This window comes from Neoarius graeffei, chromosome 18, assembly GCF_027579695.1.
Source record: "Neoarius graeffei isolate fNeoGra1 chromosome 18, fNeoGra1.pri, whole genome shotgun sequence".
Taxonomy (NCBI): domain Eukaryota; kingdom Metazoa; phylum Chordata; class Actinopteri; order Siluriformes; family Ariidae; genus Neoarius; species Neoarius graeffei.
The window spans coordinates 48409611-48429723 of NC_083586.1; the positions used below are offsets into that span (position 1 = coordinate 48409611).

The 20113-nt window shown below is 41.0% G+C and overlaps 1 protein-coding gene across 1 annotated transcript in view; it reads right to left on the reverse strand.

The window, feature by feature from the left end:
- The window catches only part of dis3 (DIS3 exosome endoribonuclease and 3'-5' exoribonuclease), a 55852-nt gene that overhangs the window by 22102 nt on the left and 13637 nt on the right, over positions 1-20113 (reverse strand). The window contains 16 exon segments of the mRNA XM_060898956.1: positions 83-169; positions 2290-2417; positions 2566-2650; positions 4919-4983; positions 5063-5164; positions 7253-7369; positions 7492-7638; positions 9431-9568; positions 9872-9988; positions 14076-14237; positions 16120-16287; positions 16399-16472; positions 16657-16702; positions 16704-16742; positions 16744-16852; positions 17155-17312. Of these exon segments, the coding sequence (XP_060754939.1) occupies positions 83-169; positions 2290-2417; positions 2566-2650; positions 4919-4983; positions 5063-5164; positions 7253-7369; positions 7492-7638; positions 9431-9568; positions 9872-9988; positions 14076-14237; positions 16120-16287; positions 16399-16472; positions 16657-16702; positions 16704-16742; positions 16744-16852; positions 17155-17312 (1742 nt within the window).

The following is a 20113-nucleotide window of genomic DNA, read 5'->3' on the forward strand; positions in this document are numbered from 1 at the left end:
GGGAAAATGATCAAACAAAAATTGAAAAACAGTGGGTTTGTGGTGAAACAGTTCTTTTAACCAAACCAAATTCTGGACTCACTTTAGCTCTTTGGTTTGGAGGTCTATAGGGTCATGAGTCTCACTGTCCACGTGGAACCGCACTTCAGGGGAGGAGAGCGTCAGGGCCCTGCGATGACATCAAGACAGGATTTACTTCAAGGAGAACTGAAGGCAATTTTTTTTTTTATTATCAAATTTCTATTTATCTCATTTTATTAAATATCGGAATGCATTTTTGATCGCTATTTTGTCGCTGCTGTAGCAAGTTATGAGTGTTTGGAATACGCTACGTAATAAGTCAAAGAGATGGCCGTAAACGAGATTCATTGAGACCTGTGCGAGACATCGTAGGATGGAAGTAAAACGTACAGTGGAAATCAAAGTGACCAACATCTGCCAACGTTGTCAAAAGACGCGCGCGCCCCCTTTCGAATGCTGATGTAATCAAGCTGGAAGTTTTGTTTGTTTTGATAGCGATCAGGAAAGTTTGAAAAAAGTAGGCAGTAATCGTCATTTAAACTCGTTTTTGTGCAATACTTCGTTTGGAAAACAGTTTTCAAAATGGCGGCACTGACACCTGGCTGACACTTCACGTTTCGAAGTCTCGCACAAGCCTCGTGAAAATTGCGCAGTTAAGTGACACCTGCTGTGGACCAAACAAACCACATATAACGGAGATGCCTATCCCAAATTTTGAATTTCAGTATTCTTGAAAACATTTTTCAGTATTTTGGAATGACTTTCAGTAACATTAATTTATGCGCATTTCCATTATAAAGAGGTATATATACCAATATGTTTAACATTTAAATTATTAAAAAGAACTGTTTTGTGTGAATTGAATAAACAAAATGCGAGCAGCCATCTCAACTGAATTTCCACTCAACAAATTTCTAGAGCATACAATATATCACATTTTTATAAATACAATAGTGTTCCCTGTTTGCAGACATTACGGTTGACTACCAATCATTGGTACTGAATGTAACTCCTCAAAAGTATTATATTATATTGCCTGGCAAAATGTTCTACCTGTTAACGGATTCTAATAAAAATATAAAAAAAAAAAGTCTTATTTCATGCCAAAGAGAGTCCGACATTGTTATCTTAATGTCCCAATATATAAATACTTCAGCATAATGCTTCAGAAGAGACATTGAATAAAATGGCATTTATAATTGTATTTAAAACAGTGGAATGATCAATTTTTTGCCACAATCCCAGCAACACTAATTATAAAATTCTGTTTTTGATCATACTACATGTACATTTGCACTTGCAACACTGAAAAGACTTTGAATTAAAGAAGTGCAGCCAGTGTTTGATATTTCAGTGAATAAAAATCAGACATGTAAAAAGAAACTGAATAAGTTTAACTCACATTTCATGGCACTAATTGGCAAGTTCAACTCCAAGCACAGGTCAACCATCACCGTTTCAGCACGTGTCACGTTCCGCGTCTTTTCATCCACAGATTTCGTAAAAAACTGCTGGATACCCCCAGATTTACTTTCCGCCTGACTCGCCATTTCAGCATACTCCATATGTTTTTTTTTGTAGTTGACATGCCGCGTGCAGTCATCGCGACCACCATGAGTGATGTTAATGTCAGTTCTACACAGTTTGCAGTGCGTGTATCCATTGCCCTTTTGACTGGGTGTAATGCACGGCCATTCTACCGTATCGAAAATAGCGTGAGCAAATGTGCGGAATCTGCGCATGTCACACACAGCATGTGCGGAATCTGCGCATGTCACACACAGCATGTGTGGTTGTCGTAAAAATAAATAGCCTAGCCGTGAATCGCGCATGGATTGAAAAAGTCGCTTGGACATTTAAAAACAACTCACTGGAATTTAAGACTATAATAATTCCGTACAGAATAACACTGTTTGCTGTAACATCGTATTTACGTAACTTTTCCGTACAAAATACGGCCAATCCGTACTAGTAGGCATCTCTGATATAAGGTTATTAAAACCGAAAACGTAATTGAATAACATTAAGAAATAAAGCAAGTTTAAAAATGACTTCAGTTCCCCTTTAAATGCACCAAATAATCTGATTATTCTTAAAATCTGATGACGATTTCAGTTTAAGAATCCGTAGTATGCTCTTTAAGACAATCACTTGATGATGTAAAATCAAAGATACACACATTAAGACACAAATGACATCATAAAAGTCAGCTACTATCCACTTGCATTTAATACTTTGGCCAAACTACTTCATTACGACTGCTGTTACCCTTTTTCAATTCGCCGGCCCTTTAAGATCTTAGCCAGCTTGTTCAGACCCCGGAGGCTCTTGGTGACTTCATCGTTCATGCTGGAGTCATCGATTCGCATCTGAGCTTCAGCGTACGTCAGAGAGGCCTGAGAGGACAGAATTCTCAATTTTCCTCAACATAGGCATGCATGAACACAAAATATTAGCGTGATTATCGAAGATTTTTTTTGAAACAGAGAAGATCATTTTAGGACCTGGTCTCTTAGTGAGAAGCCACGTTCAATCAGTGCCTACCTTGGAATTGATGACACTCTTGGTGAAGCGGGTATTTATGATCTCAGCGTTGTGGTTCATTTCCCAAATACAGGAAAATGCTAACCTGCAGGGATAGAAGTGCTAAAATCAGGTAATGAGGTGTGACAGGGTGTCAATACTTATGCTTCAGACCAATGTGGATAGTATAGTTGTATGGCAATGGTCACTGTCTGCTGTCAAGTGAAGGAGGCTCGGCCTGTGTGCCATAAATCCCACCCTGTGTCTGAAATCGCTCACTTGTTCACTACTCCCTATAATAGGGAATTACTGTATAGAGGACTATATAGTGAGCTCATTGGTAAAATGAAAAAAACGCTTTCGGACACTAGTCCGTCGTGCTGGTATTTACGTCATTACTGTTGCACAATTAAAACGTGCCAGATCAGTCGGCTGGTGGGTTTTCAAAATAATAAATACTTGCATGTACTTTTGTGATAAATCCATATTATACTGAGCGTATAATTTCCCACATTAATCAATACAAAGTACCTGCATCTTTCAGGTTTGTTTTTTTTTTAAATCAAGGCTGAATACTTTCTTCTTTGCCACTGCCTTTTCTCATCTCATTATCTCTAGCTGCTTTATCCTGTTCTACAGGGTCGCAGGCAAGCTGGAACCTATCCCAGCTGACTACGGGCGAAAGGCGGGGTACACCCTGGATAAGTCGCCAGGTCTAGAGCCCTGCACTCCCGCAGGAGTCCCGTGGGACTCGCGGGACCCGCCGCAAAGCAGTGTGGCGCGGGACAAATTTTGAAAGCTCATTGCGGGTGCGGGCGGGACCGGAAGTGCACATATGCGCGCGCGGGCGGGAGCGCACATATGCGGCGCGGGCGGGAGCGGTGATAAGCTGCAGTCCCGCTAACTAAAAACGTGTTTGAAATAAAATGTATAAATTATTAATTTATGTCTATCATATATAATTTGTGCTGGATATTTTATTTGGCATTAATAAAAACATTTTAAGATGCCTAAATTTGCAGAGAGAGTCAGATTGCCAGATTGAGTGAGGAATGGCATCTTAAATTTGCCATTGATCACCCTAACGGGAAATCCTTTGATCACTCTAATGACTCGCAGTTCACACCCAGCTAGCAAGAGAACCATGAGTGAAGTGATTTACTGCTTGCGTTAGTCTACAACTCTAATCAGAGAGACAGGTTACACAGTGACGGTAGGCTTGACTCAATGTTATCCCAGAAATCCTTCCTGTAATATGCAAATTTGGCTGTCCAATCAGAGGCGGCCAAATTTGCATATTACAGGAAGGATTTCTGGGATAGCATTGAGTCAAGCCTACCGTCACTGTGTAACCTGTCTCTCTGATTAGAGTTGTAGACTAACTCAAGCAGTAAATCAATTCACTTCTCTTACTAGCTCTGCTTTGCAATAAAAAAAAAAAAAAAAAAAACACCATTGGTACAAAGCAAGCCCATTCACTTTATGCTGATCAGAGAATTACAATGGTTTCTCATGTGATAAAAATGTGCAATTCGCGATTAAATATTTTAATCGCTTGACAGCACTAATTATTATTATTAGAGACACTACATGCTGAATTCAGAAACAAGGTAAATAATAACAAACGTGAACGTGAGCTGTAGATATTTATGCTCAAATCCACTCAAAGTAGGGGGCGGGGCACCATCATGCTGTGTCAAGACAAGAACTTTCCTGAGAAATAACGCGAACGTCTGCATCATGCGGGATTTGCGGGCGGGAGCGGGACAAAATATGGCAGGCACGGGCGGGAGCAGGACTGAAAATCATAATTCTTTGCGGGCGCGGGCGGGACTGCACAATCCAACCCGCGCAGACCTCTAGCCAGGTCATCACAGGGCTGACAGACACAGACAACCATTCACACTCACATTCACACCTACGGTCAATTTAGAGTCACCAGTTAACCTAACCTGCATGTCTTTGGACTGTGGGGGAAACCAGAGCACCCGGAGGAAACCCACGTGGACACGGGGAGAACATGCAAACTCCACACAGAAAGGACCTTCTTGCTGTGAGGCGACAGCGTCAACCACTAAACCACCGTGCCGCCCCGCCGCTGCCTTTTATTAAATTAAATTTGAGACTTTTAATTTGATTTCTTTCAGTGCGACCGCAATGCATGATGGGATATATTGCTTTGGTCAGTGACCATCGTTGTACACTGCTTTTCGTGATGCATTGTGGGATACTTTGAGTGCACTATATAGGGTGTAAATAATCCTCACTAAGGTTTCGGACAGCACTACAAAATGGCGTCCCCACTATATAGTGCCCTATATAGTGAGTAGGGAGCGATTTCGGACACAGGGACAGTGATGGATAAATTAGTTACCTTTCCACATTGGAGCGCAGAGAGCAGAGATTAGAGCTCAGAAGCTCAGGAACCATATCAATCCTCTATGGAAAAATACAACACACACAATTATACAAGATTATATTATGGGATAAACTGCATTTGGACATGGTACGTGTTTACCTTTTCACACAGATAGACTGTAGTGCCTCTGCTGGCGGCCTCCTGATCTAATGCGTTTCCTGGGCGAATAAAGTGGCTCACGTCTGCAATATGGACACCGACCTGAGGCAGTAAGCATCAATAGTCAGGTCAGTTTATAAGAAATATTTTACCTATAACCAAGATAACATACCATACCATGACAATATGCATCTATGCTACCAACCAGAGGTGGACAAAGTACCCAACTTCGTTACTTAAGTCAAAGTACAGATCCCACTGGTCAAATGTTACTCCGATACAAGTGAAAGTTGTCCAGTCAAATTTTTACTTAAGTTAAAGTACTGAAGTACTTGCTTTTAAAAATATTTAAAGTATTAAAAGTACATTTTCTGTCAACACATCGTTGTATTATTGACACAACGCTTATAATACCTCATGCCTCTGAAGCAACCCACTGGATTATTTTGTGAATTCACAAAATGAACGCATGCTGTGCCGTCATTGTGGTTTAATGTTCAGCGAGCTAGTCAGTGAAGCGGCACTTGACATGCTAGCAAACTCTTTTCAAACTCAATCATATTGGGTATCTAACGTTACTAGAAAAGAAAGATTTCTACATTGTTTATTTGGCAAGATTATGCTAAAACACATTTCTGAAAGGACTTCAGATAAGTTAACGTTATTCATGTTAGCATAACTCCGTTTTTACATGCTAACTAACAGTGTCCAAGTTAACTAGCTATGTGTTAACGTTAGCTGTGGACAAGGCTACGGCAACTTGGCAGGCAAATACATAGAAAGTCCATTGACTAACCAGACTGCATAGCTATTGCAACATTATCGCTAGCTCTAAAAGCACAGACAACTTCATTGCAAGCTTTCTCTTGGAATAAAATGTTTATATCCCTCAATATGCTTCCGCAGGTTGGACAGCGAGTTTTTGTAGGCTGTGATGTGGTTCGTTTTCGGTAAACAAAGCAAACATTTAAAATGAAACCAATCTTTAATCCTTTCAGAAAACTGAAACATGGGTTCTAGCTATAACCGTGGGTGCGTTCATTCCCCAGAAGAACCGCCTCCTTCCATTCTGCCATCAACTGATCGTGTTAAATAACGCTGCTGAGAAATCACTGATCTTGATTTTATAGTCTATGGACGTGACGTGACCCTAGTGATTACTGATCGGCTGTCTCAGTGTCACCTGCGAAAAAACCATCACGTTTTAGAAAAGAAAAAACATCCACTTTCTAAGCTGCTTCATAGTAACGAGGACCCTATTGCCGCTTTTCCACTACAAACGCGGCTGAGTCGGGCTGAGTGGGGCTGTTGGAGTTGCATTTCGACTACAACCGCGCTGAACCGTGCTGGCTGGAAGTGGGTGGACACATTGGGTGGAGTTAGCGAAAGTGGGTGGACGTCAGGTGATGTCATTAAGCAGCGCAAACAGTGACATCAGTGATCTTTTAAGCGGTAGTCTCACGACCCGAATAGTAAACAATAAACATGGAGGACATGGAGTCGTTAGTGTTGCTGGTCTTGGTGCTGTGGCTTGTTGTCACCGACAACGCGGACAGATACTGGCAAGAGCGTATAGATGAGGCGAGGCGAATAAGGCTTCAGAAATTCTCGTAATTCGTAATTATTCTCCTTCCGGGTTTGCGGTGTTTACAGATCCCAGCGCGCTCGCGGGGCGTGTGTGGGCATGTGAGGACACTCCTCCTCACCAATCAGTGCACAGGTGAGTGTCTTCTCACACCCCTAGCCCCACTCGGCTCGCTTTGGCTCGCTTCAGCCCCACTCCAAAACGGTGCGAGTTTTAGGGGCTAAGCAGGGCTGAAGCGAGCCGAGTCGTGCTGTTCTTTGGTAGTCGAAACGCGAGCCGTGTCGGGCTGAAGTGAGCTGAAGCGAGCTGAAGTGAGCTGAAAAAGGGTAGTGGAAAAGGGCCATAATAGAAATGTAGTGGAGTGAAAAGTATGATATTTGTCTTTCAAATGTAGTGAAGTCTTAAGTTTCCAAAAAAATGTAAAAATAATACTCAAGTACAGATACTCAAAAAAAAAAAAAAATTTACTTAAGTACAGTACTCAAGTAAATTTACTTCGTTACTGTCCACCTCTGCTACCAACTAGTTTCTTTCAGGAAGTGTACCTTTTTGAATTTACTAGATTTATAAAATCTCTCAGAATCCCCTCACATATCAACACACACCTCCAGGTTTCCGTTGTTCAGTTCACGACAGTGTAAGGCATCATCAATGTCTGTGCAGCCAGGAGGGTCGACGCTGCACACACACAGGTGCCTCAGATCCGCTCTCACTTTCAGATCCTGAAAGAAGGAGTAGTGAACGAATGCACAAAACTATGGCTGAAAGGACTAATGAAAAAGCAGTGTACTAATTATAAGAACACTTTTATTGTTAAACTGTTAACACCACAGTCGGTCTTGACCTCTTCCGTGATGCTCCAGGGCATTTTGGGTAAGAAGCTGAGCACGGCCTGCGAGAAAGGCTGGTGCGGAACATCGTGTTCCAAAAGCAGAACCTTCGTCTCGGTCTCCTTATCACCTGCCTCTCCCAGGCTCCTCACAAAGTGACCCTGTGACGAATATGAAAAGGCTATTTTGTATGCAGAAGTGTCACTTGGAAAACCCGTATGTATATAAAACAGCTACTTGGATGCAAAGATTGTTAAGTAACATCCCGCTGCCTCTTTGATCCAATAGAGGCCTGACATGATATTTACAGTGGTGCTTGAAAGTTTGTGAACCCTTTAGAATTTTCTATTATTGCTGCAAAAATATGACCTAAAACATCATCAGATTTTCACCCAAGTCCTAAAAGTAGATAAAGAGAACCCAGTTAAACAAAATCAGACAAAATTATTATACTTGGTCATTTATTTATTGAGGAAAACGATCCAATATTACATATCTGTGAGTGGCAAAAGTATGTGAACCTTGGCTTTCAGTATCTGGTGTGACCCCCTTGTGCAGCAATAACTGCAACTAAACGTTTCCGGTAACTGTTGATCAGTCCTGCACACCGGCTTGGAGGAATTTTAGCCCATTCCTCCATACAGAACAGCTTCAACTCTGGGATGTTGGTGGGTTTCCTCACATGAACTGCTCGCTTCAGGTCCTTCCACAACATTTCCATTGGATTAAGGTCAGGACTTTGACTTGGCCATTCCAAAACATTAACTTTATTCTTCTTTAACCATTCTTTGGTAGAACAACTTGTGTGCTTAGGGTCGTTGTCTTGCTGCATGACCCACCTTCTCTTGAGATTCAGTTCATGGACAGATGTCCTGACATTTTCCTTTAGAATTCACTGGTATAATTCAGAATTCATTGTTCCATCAATGATGGCAAGCCATCCTGGCCCAGATGCAGCAAAACAGGCCCAAGCCATGATACTACCACCACCATGTTTCACAGATGGGATAAGGTTCTTATGCTGGAATGCAGTGTTTTCCTTTCTCCAAACATAACACTTCTCATTTAAACTGAAAAGTTCTATTTTGGTTTCATCCATCCACAAAACATTTTTCCAATAGCCTTCTAGCTTGTCCACGTAATCTTTAGCAAACTGCAGACGAGCAGCAATGTTGTTTTTGGAGAGCAGTGGCTTTCTCCTTGCAACCCTGCCATGCACACCATTGTTGTTCAGTGTTCTCCTGATGGTGGACTCATGAACATTAACATTAGCAAATGTGAGAGAGGCCTTCAGTTGCTGAGAAGTTACCCTGGGGTCCTTTGTGACCTCGCCGACTATTACACGCCTTGCTCTTGGAGTGATCTTTGTTGGTCAACCACTCCTGGGGAGGGTAACAATGGTCTTGAATTTCCACCATTTGTACACAATCTGTCTGACTGTGGATTGGTGGAGTCCAAACTCTTTAGAGATGGTTTTGTAACTTTTTCCAGCCTGATGAGCATCAACAAGGCTTTTTCTGAGGTCCTCAGAAATCTCCTTTGTTCTTGCCATGATACACTTCCACGAACATGTGTTGTGAAGATCAGACTTTGATAGATCCCTGTTCTTTAAATAAAACAGGGTGCCCACTCACACCTGATTGTCATCTCATTGATTGAAAACACCTGACTCTAATTTCACCTTCAAATTAACTGCTAATCCTAGAGGTTCACATACTTTTGCCACTCACAGATATGTAATATTGGATCATTTTCCTCAATAAATAAATGACCAAGTATAATATTTTTGTCTCATTTGTTTAACTGGGTTCTCTTTATCTACTTTTAGGACTTGTGTGAAAATCTGATGTTTTAGGTCATATTTATGCAGAAACATAGAAAATTCTTAAAGGGTTCACAAACTTTCAAGCACCACTGTGTCATCACTATAGCAGCCCATAGACACAAACTCACATTGGGGTATCTGGAATTCTTCGGCCAGCCGTCAATGGCCACGATGATCCTCTGGCCCACCAGTGTGGAGGCCTGACGTGTCTCGATGCGGATCCGTGGGATGCGTCTGTCTGCTGGGGTGAACAGATGTCTGGTGGCCTGTTGTTTACATTTGCAGAAACAAAGTACGTCATCAGTTTGAGGTTTAGTACCATTTAAATCTCAAATACCTCCTGTATTTTCTTCAGAAAAGTACTGAAGGTATTTTATACATTATTCAATTTATCTAAAAGTATTTTCTCAAGCAAGAACCAGATCACAGCTAGTGGTCGTGCCAATCAAGAGACTTAAGACATTGTGTTTGTCTGACTCTCATTAACTGAATAGTGAGTTAAGATCTGTAGGATACTTCCACTCAACACACCGCATTTCAAGCTAAATGAAGGCACAACATTCTGTTACCTCTTTAATTTGAGACTGGTTGAGCATCCCGCAGAAGGGCCGCCAGTTCCTCTTGATAATCCCCACCACGCGTCCAGTGGGTTTTAGCATAGACGTGACCGGTACAGGGCTCTCCAACTGATTCCAGAACAGATAACAGGAAGGCCATGAGAAACACTAGACAAATTAACAGCTTTAAAGTATTCTTAAAAGTATCCTAAAAGTTTACAAAGTGCTAAATTTCAATGTATAGACCCCTTCGCAGTAAACGTCATTCATATGTAAGCGGAAATTGCGCGCGCAGCCTGGACCCAAAAAAGACTCAGAAATGCCTAGTTGTTGTGTTGTCGGGTGTCAGAATCGTAGCAGTGATGGGGTTAAAATGTTCAGAATTCTAGCAGGATCTCACCCATTCCAAAAAAATCGCCAACGTCTATGACTACAAGCCATCAAATGTGTAGACTGGAATGAAAGCACTATCAAAAATGCGCGGGTTTGCAGCGCCCACTTCATCACAGGTAAGATCAGGCTATTTATTAAACCTTTCTTTTTTATTCTTTCTAGTCTTCGTTTATTGATGTAGCAAAATACTTTGGTAGCGTTTGTCTGATTAGCTGGGTCATAGTTACACAATGTAATGAATATTGTTAGCATGTTAACTTAGCTTTGCATGCAGTTTTGTTTGTAGGAGAGGTCTCGCTTGACTCAAGCAGTCCACATTTTGTGCCGTCATTATTTGTGTATGCCGAAAATCACAATTTTAAAGCAAGGATGGAAAGGTAAAATTGGTGTGCCCTCACTCTAAATGCCAACTTACGTTGACTGCTCTAACCTAGCTCCCGCCCCGTTCAGTTTCATTTCTGCTCTCTGCCTCTCGCTTTTTACGCAGCTCTGATTTCTCTTAGCTGCACTCTTTACACCATCATTCCTTTCATGCCATTACCTCCTGCAAATTGCTGTTTCGTGTTGGTATTTGCTGTTGTAGCTAAAGCCACATTGCCATCACATCACTGGCATAATTTGATTAAAACACAATGAATATGAATGTCCCATTGTTAATCAAGTTGTACATGCCCGCACATAACAATCATATGCGTCTAAAGACTTGTAGGCACGAAGTTTTTCGTGGGTGTACACTGAAGTCTTGTCAATAAGGTACGAGTATATATCTGGCCATTGTATACCAGGGAACTTACTAACATCGTCCGTCCACTCTTTAATTAAATGCGGATCCGGTAGGCGATGTCCACTTGTTAGAGTTAACTTATTTATGTAGCATTCTCGATCTTGTAACGACAATTGTTTGGCATAATCTGACAGCTCATAATGCCGGTCTATGGGCAGCGCCATTGTTTCTGGGTCCAGGCTGCGCACGCATCCTGGCAACGGTCGGTTTGTTTACAAACATGCGAAGGGGTCTATTTCTTATAGTATAACTTTAAGTGACTTTCCATGACTTTGTAAAGATAACAAAATGCTGTTAAAAAGAACATGTAAAGATGCTAAGTTACTAAATTTAACATTTTAAACGTACTTAAAAAGTCACTACTACTTTTAAGAATACCAATAAAGTATCTTAAAGTTACTAGTATATTTAATGAATTTCAAAACTTCAGTAAAGGTACTTAAAATTACAACTAAATTTAAGGGCTGGTCTTAAAGTAGGCATATCAGATGCTCGCTGGCCGTGCTGTGAAAACTGTGCACGCAGATGCTCATCTGAGTTTCCAAATCTGTCACTGCTTACAATAACTCTTGAATATTTTCGATCATTCAAAATATAATTTCTACTTTCCAAAGAAATTTATCTTAAGATCTGTTCAGTACTTTGCGAGTAACAGCAGGTTGAAGTTGGTACAACAGAGTACACTCTGCTCGCGTGACGTCGGGGAAACTGCCAGTGCTTTTTGAGTCACGGGAAAGCGGTCAGGCTCTCTCTCTCTCTTCTGATTGGTTTCTGACTGGATTACTCGTGAATATCAATCAGATAACTTTTATAGGGATGTTCTCTCGCTCTCACTGTCTCTGATGAAGTATTCTGCAACATTTTCCGTCTGCTAGTTTTGATGTTATGCTTCACAGGAGACTTTGAAGGAAGTTTTCATAGCTTTACCTACTTATTTTTTTTTCAACATCAAACTGACTCATGTAAATAAATATCTATTTTAGAATATAACTGTAGCTGTTTTGATGAAAAATATTGAGATCTTAGTGGTTGGAATTAGATTTAAAAAACCAGCAGTCAAAAATACGACCACATTTTACGATTCCGAAGATTGCCAAAGCAAGTAAGCAACAATATCACGTGACCACAATGGGGCGTCTGACCTACTTTTAACCAAAACAAGTCGGCATGCGCAAATATGGTGGACTTGGCTCTCCTACCAGCTAAAAGCCAGCGGAAAAGAAAAGCCTGCTTGGTGAATGCAACTGCAAGATCAAGCAAGGTTAGATGATGTCATTTTTCTGGTCCGATAACTAAATCATTTTAGCTAGCGCTTAGCTATCTTAGCCTTAGAATGCATGGGCTCGACTCTACGGTAGCGAGCAGTGGTGTAGTGGAGATTTTTAAAGTGGGGGTACACGATTCGTGACGTCATCGATTTGATATCATGTCAGAAGCGGTAGCCTTTGTTTGGTCGCCTATGTTTGGTATGAATGATTTGTATCAATGTTACGTTCTTTTAACAACACAAGAGGGCACAAGAAGACACTTTTTTCAGACATTTTTATGTGTGCAATTTTCATTCCTGTTTGTCAGTACAGCCCAACTGTTATGGCGAAAAGCCGCGGTTTATTTTGTCTCCAATAAATATGCCGAAATGGCTAAAGAGGAACAAATTCGCCTTCTCCTTCCGAATGCATCGTCGTAGACAGCACCACTCTGCTGCTGGAACTCAACATAAACCTTGCATAGGTTTAACATGGACTATCAGGCGTGAAGCCAAAATATTGGAAATTATGATACACAAACACCTTTGTTCATGTTCGATTCATGTTCATTTGAGCCGAGCTGCATTCGGAATTCGATATTTTTACTAGCCTACTTACTGCCGTGGCAACAGCTACAGCATGTGTCCAGAAGTTCAAAAAAAGTCACGTCGCTCACTCACATCGCATACAAACCAGCAATGGGCTGAAATTTATTATAAAAGGCACCAATTGAATAAATCAAGCATTTAGTTATGATTGGTGATGGTGGCTCACTCAAGGTCGCTGGATTTGGTGTCGCCGGTGTCGGAATGCTTTTTCTGAAATAAAAATCGATGTTTTTCTGCCGAGTCTTTCCTGTCGAGTCATTTTCCCCTTGATCTGCCATTCTGTCGAAGCTCTCTAGTTGGTCGAAGCAACATTAAAATGGCGGCGTCAACCGTTTACATAATTCTAATATCTCGGCTGCGTTTAGAATGCATTCTACTTTGCGTCGCTACGTTTTACGTAACGTTCGATTGGGGGGGGGGCATTGATGATGAGCACAAAGGCACGTGTCACTTACTGTAGAGCGTATAAACTCAGGCCATTGAATGACAGTTTTGTTTTTGTTTTTTAATCTCACCTCGGGAGAAGTGGGTGGACGGCGTACCCCCGCGTACCACGCCCACTACACCCCTGGTAGCGAGTATGGAGTTACACACCGAATGTTTTGATCTTACAGAGAAAGAAACAACACAAAAGCAGTAACAGAGAATAGATATATTTGTTTTTGTTTCACGGATCTGTTCACGAATGTCAACCACAAATTGCATCCCTGTAATTCAAAACTCTCAGAGGTCGATGCAGAGTTACGATGTTTTTTGCGTGTCGCCACCTTCATGTGACACAGTTCCACAGTTATGCTAATTAATTAAAGCTTGTCGCGTATGGCCATACTGTTTACCGTAAGAGGGAGGAAAACGGTCCAAAAAAAAAAAAAAACCGGAGAAACATGACCCTCAGGACATCAAAATGATCACATCTCGTCCACGTGACACTGTTCTTGCAAGACATAGGAAAATGCCATACACAATAAAAAAAAAAAAAAAAAAAAAGAATTTCAGGTGACTTTGCAGTCAGTACATTTAAGCTCAATGCTAGCTTATTTCTCAGTTGCTAACAACAGCATTCTCACAAAATCAACCATTTAAATGGCAATTGTATAATGTGTTCGCTTACCTATGTTGAAAAAAAAAATTGACAGGAACAGCTACGCTTTTAATAACACCTTCACAATAAGTGCCGTCATCACCTTCTTCTCTGCTTCCTCTTCATCTGCATCTTCGTCATTCTGCTGATCATCCTGCAGCACCACAGAAGAAGGAGCGACCCAGCACTCTTTACGGAAGAGCTCCACAGCTACAACATCCTGGTGCACAGCTCGGTTCAGGTTTTGCAGGCCTTGGAGGAGAACCTGATACACACGTTTTTGTCCAAACAATTCTTTGATTTTGCGCTGTCACTTCATGTATATAAAAATCAGCTACATGAAAACTAGCTAAACTGTTCTGTCAATAGCTAGCTTAATCTCAGTGTGCTTATTTCTCACTTACAGTGGTGCTTGAAAGTTTGTGAACACTTTAGAATTTATGCAGAAATATAGAAAATATGATCTAAAACATTCATCAGATTTTCACACAAGTCCTAAAAGGAGATAAAGAGAACCCAGTTAAACAAATCAGACAAAAATATTATACTCGGTCATTTATTTATTGAGGAAAATGATCCAATATTACATATCTGTGAGTGGCAAAAGTATGTGAACCTCTAGGATTAGCAGTTAATTTGAAGGTGAAATTAGAGTCAGGTGTTTTCAATCAATGGGATGACAATCAGGTGTGAGTGGGCACCCTGTTTTATTTAAAGAACAGGGATCTATCAAAGTCTGATCTTCACAACACATGTTTGTGGAAGTGTATCATGGCAAGAACAAAGGAGATTTCTGAGGACCTCAGAAAAAGCGTTGTTGATGCTCATCAGGCTGGAAAAGTTACAAAACCATCTCTAAAGAGTTTGGACTTCACCAATCCACAGTCAGACAGACTGTGTACAAATGGAGGAAATTCAAGACCATTGTTACCCTCCCCAGGAGTGGTCGACCAACAAAGATCACTCCAAGAGCAAGGCGTGTAATAGTCGGCGAGGTCACAAAGGACCCCAGGGTAACTTCTCAGCAACTGAAAGCCTCTTTCACATTTGCTAATGTTAATGTTTATGAGTCCACTATCAGGAGAACACTGAACAACAATGGTGTGCATGGCAGGGTTGCAAGGAGAAAGCCACTGCTCTCCAAAAAGAACATTGCTGCTCATCTGCAGTTTGCTAAAGATCATGTGGACAAGCCAGAAGGCTATTGGAAAAATCTTTTGTGGATGGATGAGACCAAAATAGAACTTTTTGGTTTAAATGAAAAGCGTTATGTTTGGAGAAAGGAAAACACTGCATTCCAGCATAAGAACCTTATCCCATCTGTGAAACATGGTGGTGGTAGTATCATGGTTTGGGCCTGTTTTGCTGCATCTGGGCCAGGACGGCTTGCCATCATTGATGGAACAATGAATTCTGAATTATACCAGCGAATTCTAAAGGAAAATGTCAGGACATCTGTCCATGAACTGAATCTCAAGAGAAGGCGGGTCATGCAGCAAGACAACGACCCTAAGCACACAAGTCGTTCTACCAAAGAATGGTTAAAGAAGAACAAAGTGAATGTTTTGGAATGGCCAAGTCAAAGTCCTGACCTTAATCCAATCGAAATGTTGTGGAAGGACCTGAAGTGAGCAGTTCATGTGAGGAAACCCACCAACATCCCAGAGTTGAAGCTGTTCTGTACGGAGGAATGGGCTAAAATTCCTCCAAGCCGGTGTGCAGGACTGATCAACAGTTACCGCAAACGTTTAGTTGCAGTTATTGCTGCACAAGGGGGTCACACCAGATACTGAAAGCAAAGGTTCACATACTTTTGCCACTCACAAATGTGTAACCTTGGATCATTTTCCTCAATAAATAAATGACCGAGTATAATATTTTTGTCTCATTTGTTTAACTGGGTTCTCTTTATCTACTTTTAGGACTTGTGTGAAAGTCTGATGATGTTTTAGGTCATATTTATGCAGAAATATAGAAAATTCTAAAGGGTTCACAAACTTCCAAGCACCACTGTACCTAAAAAAAAGACTTCTCTCAAATTCACCCACTTGAACATACGGTATATTGCATGTTCGCATTCCCATATTGAATAAAAATACTTCATTCTTACTGAAAGATATAAGAAGCCTATACTTCTTTTGTCCTACCTCCGTCGTCTTGTCTCCTTCTCCATGGATGAAGACGGTGCCCTCCAGGTAGTTGTCACTGTTTGCCCGGAACGACCCCTGCAGAAAGGCGCCGCTCTTGATACCCGCCTGAATCTTGGACAGAGGGAGATGCTCTGGGAAAAGCAGCTTACTGCCACCGATCTCATTCTGATAAAAAAAAAAAAAAAAATGTAATAATTAATTAAACTGAGAAACTCAGTGACACTTAAACCTAATACGAGAAAATGTTTTACAGCTCGTTTTAATTGTTTTATGTACCTGATCATCAGAGGTCAGTGCCAGTCTGTCTACCAGCTCGGGATTACCAGTCAGGCTTTTGATGTACTCCTCACCTGCACAGGAAAAAAAAAAGACATCCAATACAGAAAATAAGTATGAGGAGCTTAACCCAGCTGCAGTGTGTGTGTGTGTGTGTGTAAGCTGGCTAGAGTTAATATATAATATGAAATAAAAATCAACAAGCTAGAAGTATTCTCTGAACTAACGAGCCTGAGGAGTTCGTTCAGATTTACACACATCTGTAAGCAATCACACCGCTCTGCTCGGCTTTCTCCTTGTTCGCCACGGTCGTTTGTGAGCAGCACCACTTTCAGCTCTGCACCCGCTCACTGATTTGCTCAGGTGCTCCATGTACCACTTAGCCGCCACGCGAATGGCTCGGTCATTGCGGTCGTTGGCGCTCTCACCCTGCTCCCTTTCAACAAATGTCTCCCTAGGATTGAATACAAACAAATGTGTGTCACACTTACAAGCTCGATCAATATACCGTCATTATAATTCAATTTAATTTAATGGCTTTGTTATAGATTTAGAAAAATCTCTCAGAAACGACAAACTGCACCTTTTATGGAAAAATCATTTCCATAATTTTTGTTGAATGCCGATTTCCAAATGCATCAACAAATCAGAGTTTTAAGTAATTTCCAAATAAATGATGTCATTAAAAAATAAAAACTAATAATGATTAGTTGTTTTATCAAATCTGTCTCATTTCTTTCTGCTGAGGGTCACTACCTGTGATGTTCATTCGTGAACGTATAGAAATGTTTCTCCTTGTCATGGATCACATCTTTAATCCGTTTGTACACTGGAGCACTTCTGTGTCGGACCTCCTGTAAAACTGTCTGCAGGATGATGACATTCCTGAACACGGGGTCCTCCAGAATATCGATCTGTCATCATTAAAGAGACAAGAACTGCTTAAGAAAACTGAAGTAATTTTTGCAAGTTTACTGATAATCTCTGAGGCATGCAAGACGATTATTAAATGCAAATCATGAGGAACACAAACAACTCACCTGAACTATTCGACTACACAAAGACTACATTAGTGTCCAGGATGAAATAATGAGTTTAAACTCATACCTGATCATGAAAGACTACATTAGTATCCTGGATGAGATAGTGAGTCTAAACTCGTACCTGATCATGTAGGACTACATTAGTATCCAGGATGAGACAGTGAGTCTAAACTCGTACCTGATCATGAAGGACTACATTAGTATCCGGAATAAGATAGTGAGTCTAAACTCGTACCTGATCATGTCGGACTACATTAGTATCCGGGATGAGATAGTGAGTCTAAACTCGTACCTGATGAAGGACTACATTAGTGTCCGGGATGAGATAGAGAGTTTAAACTGTACCTGATGAAGGACTACATTAGTATCCGGGATGAGATAGTGAGATTAAACTGTACCTGATGAAGACTACATTAGTGTCCGGGATGAGATAGTGAGTTTAAACTGGACCTGATGAAGGACTACATTAGTATCCGGGATGAGATAGTGAGTTTAAACTGTACCTGATGAAGGACTACATTAGTGTCCGGGATGAGATAGTGAGTTTAAACTGTACCTGATGAAGGACTACATTAGTATCCGGGATGAGATAGTGAGTTTAAACTGTACCTGATGAAGGACTACATTAGTATCCGGGATGAGATAGTGAGATTAAACTGTACCTGATGAAGGACTACATTAGTATCCGGGATGAGATAGTGAGATTAAACTGTACCTGATGAAGGACTGCATTAGTATCCGGGATGAGATAGTGAGTTTAAACTGTACCTGATGAAGGACTACATTAGTATCCGGGATGAGATAGTGAGATTAAACTGTACCTGATGAAGGACTACATTAGTATCCGGGATGAGATAGTGAGTTTAAACTGTACCTGATGAAGGACTACATTAGTATCCGGGATGAGATAGTGAGTTTAAACTGTACCTGATGAAGGACTACATTAGTATCCGGGATGAGATAGTGAGATTAAACTGTACCTGATGAAGGACTACATTAGTATCCGGGATGAGATAGTGAGATTAAACTGTACCTGATGAAGGACTGCATTAGTATCCGGGATGAGATAGTGAGTTTAAACTGTACCTGATGAAGGACTACATTAGTATCCGGGATGAGATAGTGAGATTAAACTGTACCTGATGAAGGACTACATTAGTATCCGGGATGAGATAGTGAGATTAAACTGTACCTGATGAAGGACTACATTAGTATCCGGGATGAGATAGTGAGTTTAAACTGTACCTGATGAAGGACTACATTAGTGTCCGGGATGAGATAGTGAGATTAAACTGTACCTGATGAAGGACTACATTAGTATCCGGGATGAGATAGTGAGTTTAAACTGTACCTGATGAAGGACTACATTAGTATCCGGGATGAGATAGTGAGATTAAACTGTACCTGATGAAGGACTACATTAGTGTCCGGGATGAGATAGTGAGATTAAACTGTACCTGATGAAGGACTACATTAGTGTCCGGGATGAGATAGTGAGATTAAACTGTACCTGATGAAGGACTACATTAGTATCCGGGATGAGATAGTGAGTGTAAACTGTACCGGATGAAGGACTACATTAGTGTCCGGGATGAGATAGTGAGATTAAACTGTACTGATGAAGGACTACATTAGTGTCCGGGATGAGATAGTGAGATTAAACTGTACCTGATGAAGGACTACATTAGTATCCGGGATGAGATAGTGAGTTTAAACTGTACCTGATGAAGGACTACATTAGTATCCGGGATGAGATAGTGAGTTTAAACTGTACCTGATGAAGGACTACATTAGTATCCGGGATGAGATAGTGAGTTTAAACTGTACCTGATGAAGGACTACATTAGTATCCGGATGAGATAGTGAGTTTAAACTGTACCTGATGAAGGACTACATTAGTTCCGGGATGAGATAGTGAGATTAAACTGTACCTGATGAAGGACTACATTAGTATCCGGGATGAGATAGTGAGATTAAACTGTACCTGATGAAGGACTACATTAGTATCCGGGATGAGATAGTGAGATTAAACTGTACCTGATGAAGGACTACATTAGTGTCCGGGATGAGATAGTGAGATTAAACTGTACCTGATGAAGGACTACATTAGTGTCCGGGATGAGATAGTGAGTTTAAACTGTACCTGATGAAGGACTACATTAGTATCCGGATGAGATAGTGAGTTTAAACTGTACCTGATGAAGGACTACATTAGTGTCCGGGATGAGATAGTGAGTTTAAACTGTACCTGATGAAGGACTACATTAGTATCCGGGATGAGATAGTGAGATTAAACTGTACCTGATGAAGGACTACATTAGTGTCCGGGATGAGATAGTGAGATTAAACTGTACCTGATGAAGGACTACATTAGTGTCCGGGAGAGTTTGTGAGATTAAACTGTACCTGATGAAGGACTACATTAGTATCCGGGATGAGATAGTGAGTGTAAACTGTACCGGATGAAGGACTACATAAGTGTCCGGATGAGATAGTGAGATTAAACTGTACCTGATGAAGGACTACATTAGTGTCCGGGATGAGATAGTGAGATTAAACTGTACCTGATGAAGGACTACATTAGTATCCGGGATGAGATAGTGAGTTTAAACTGTACCTGATGAAGGACTACATTAGTATCCGGGATGAGATAGTGAGTTTAAACTGTACCT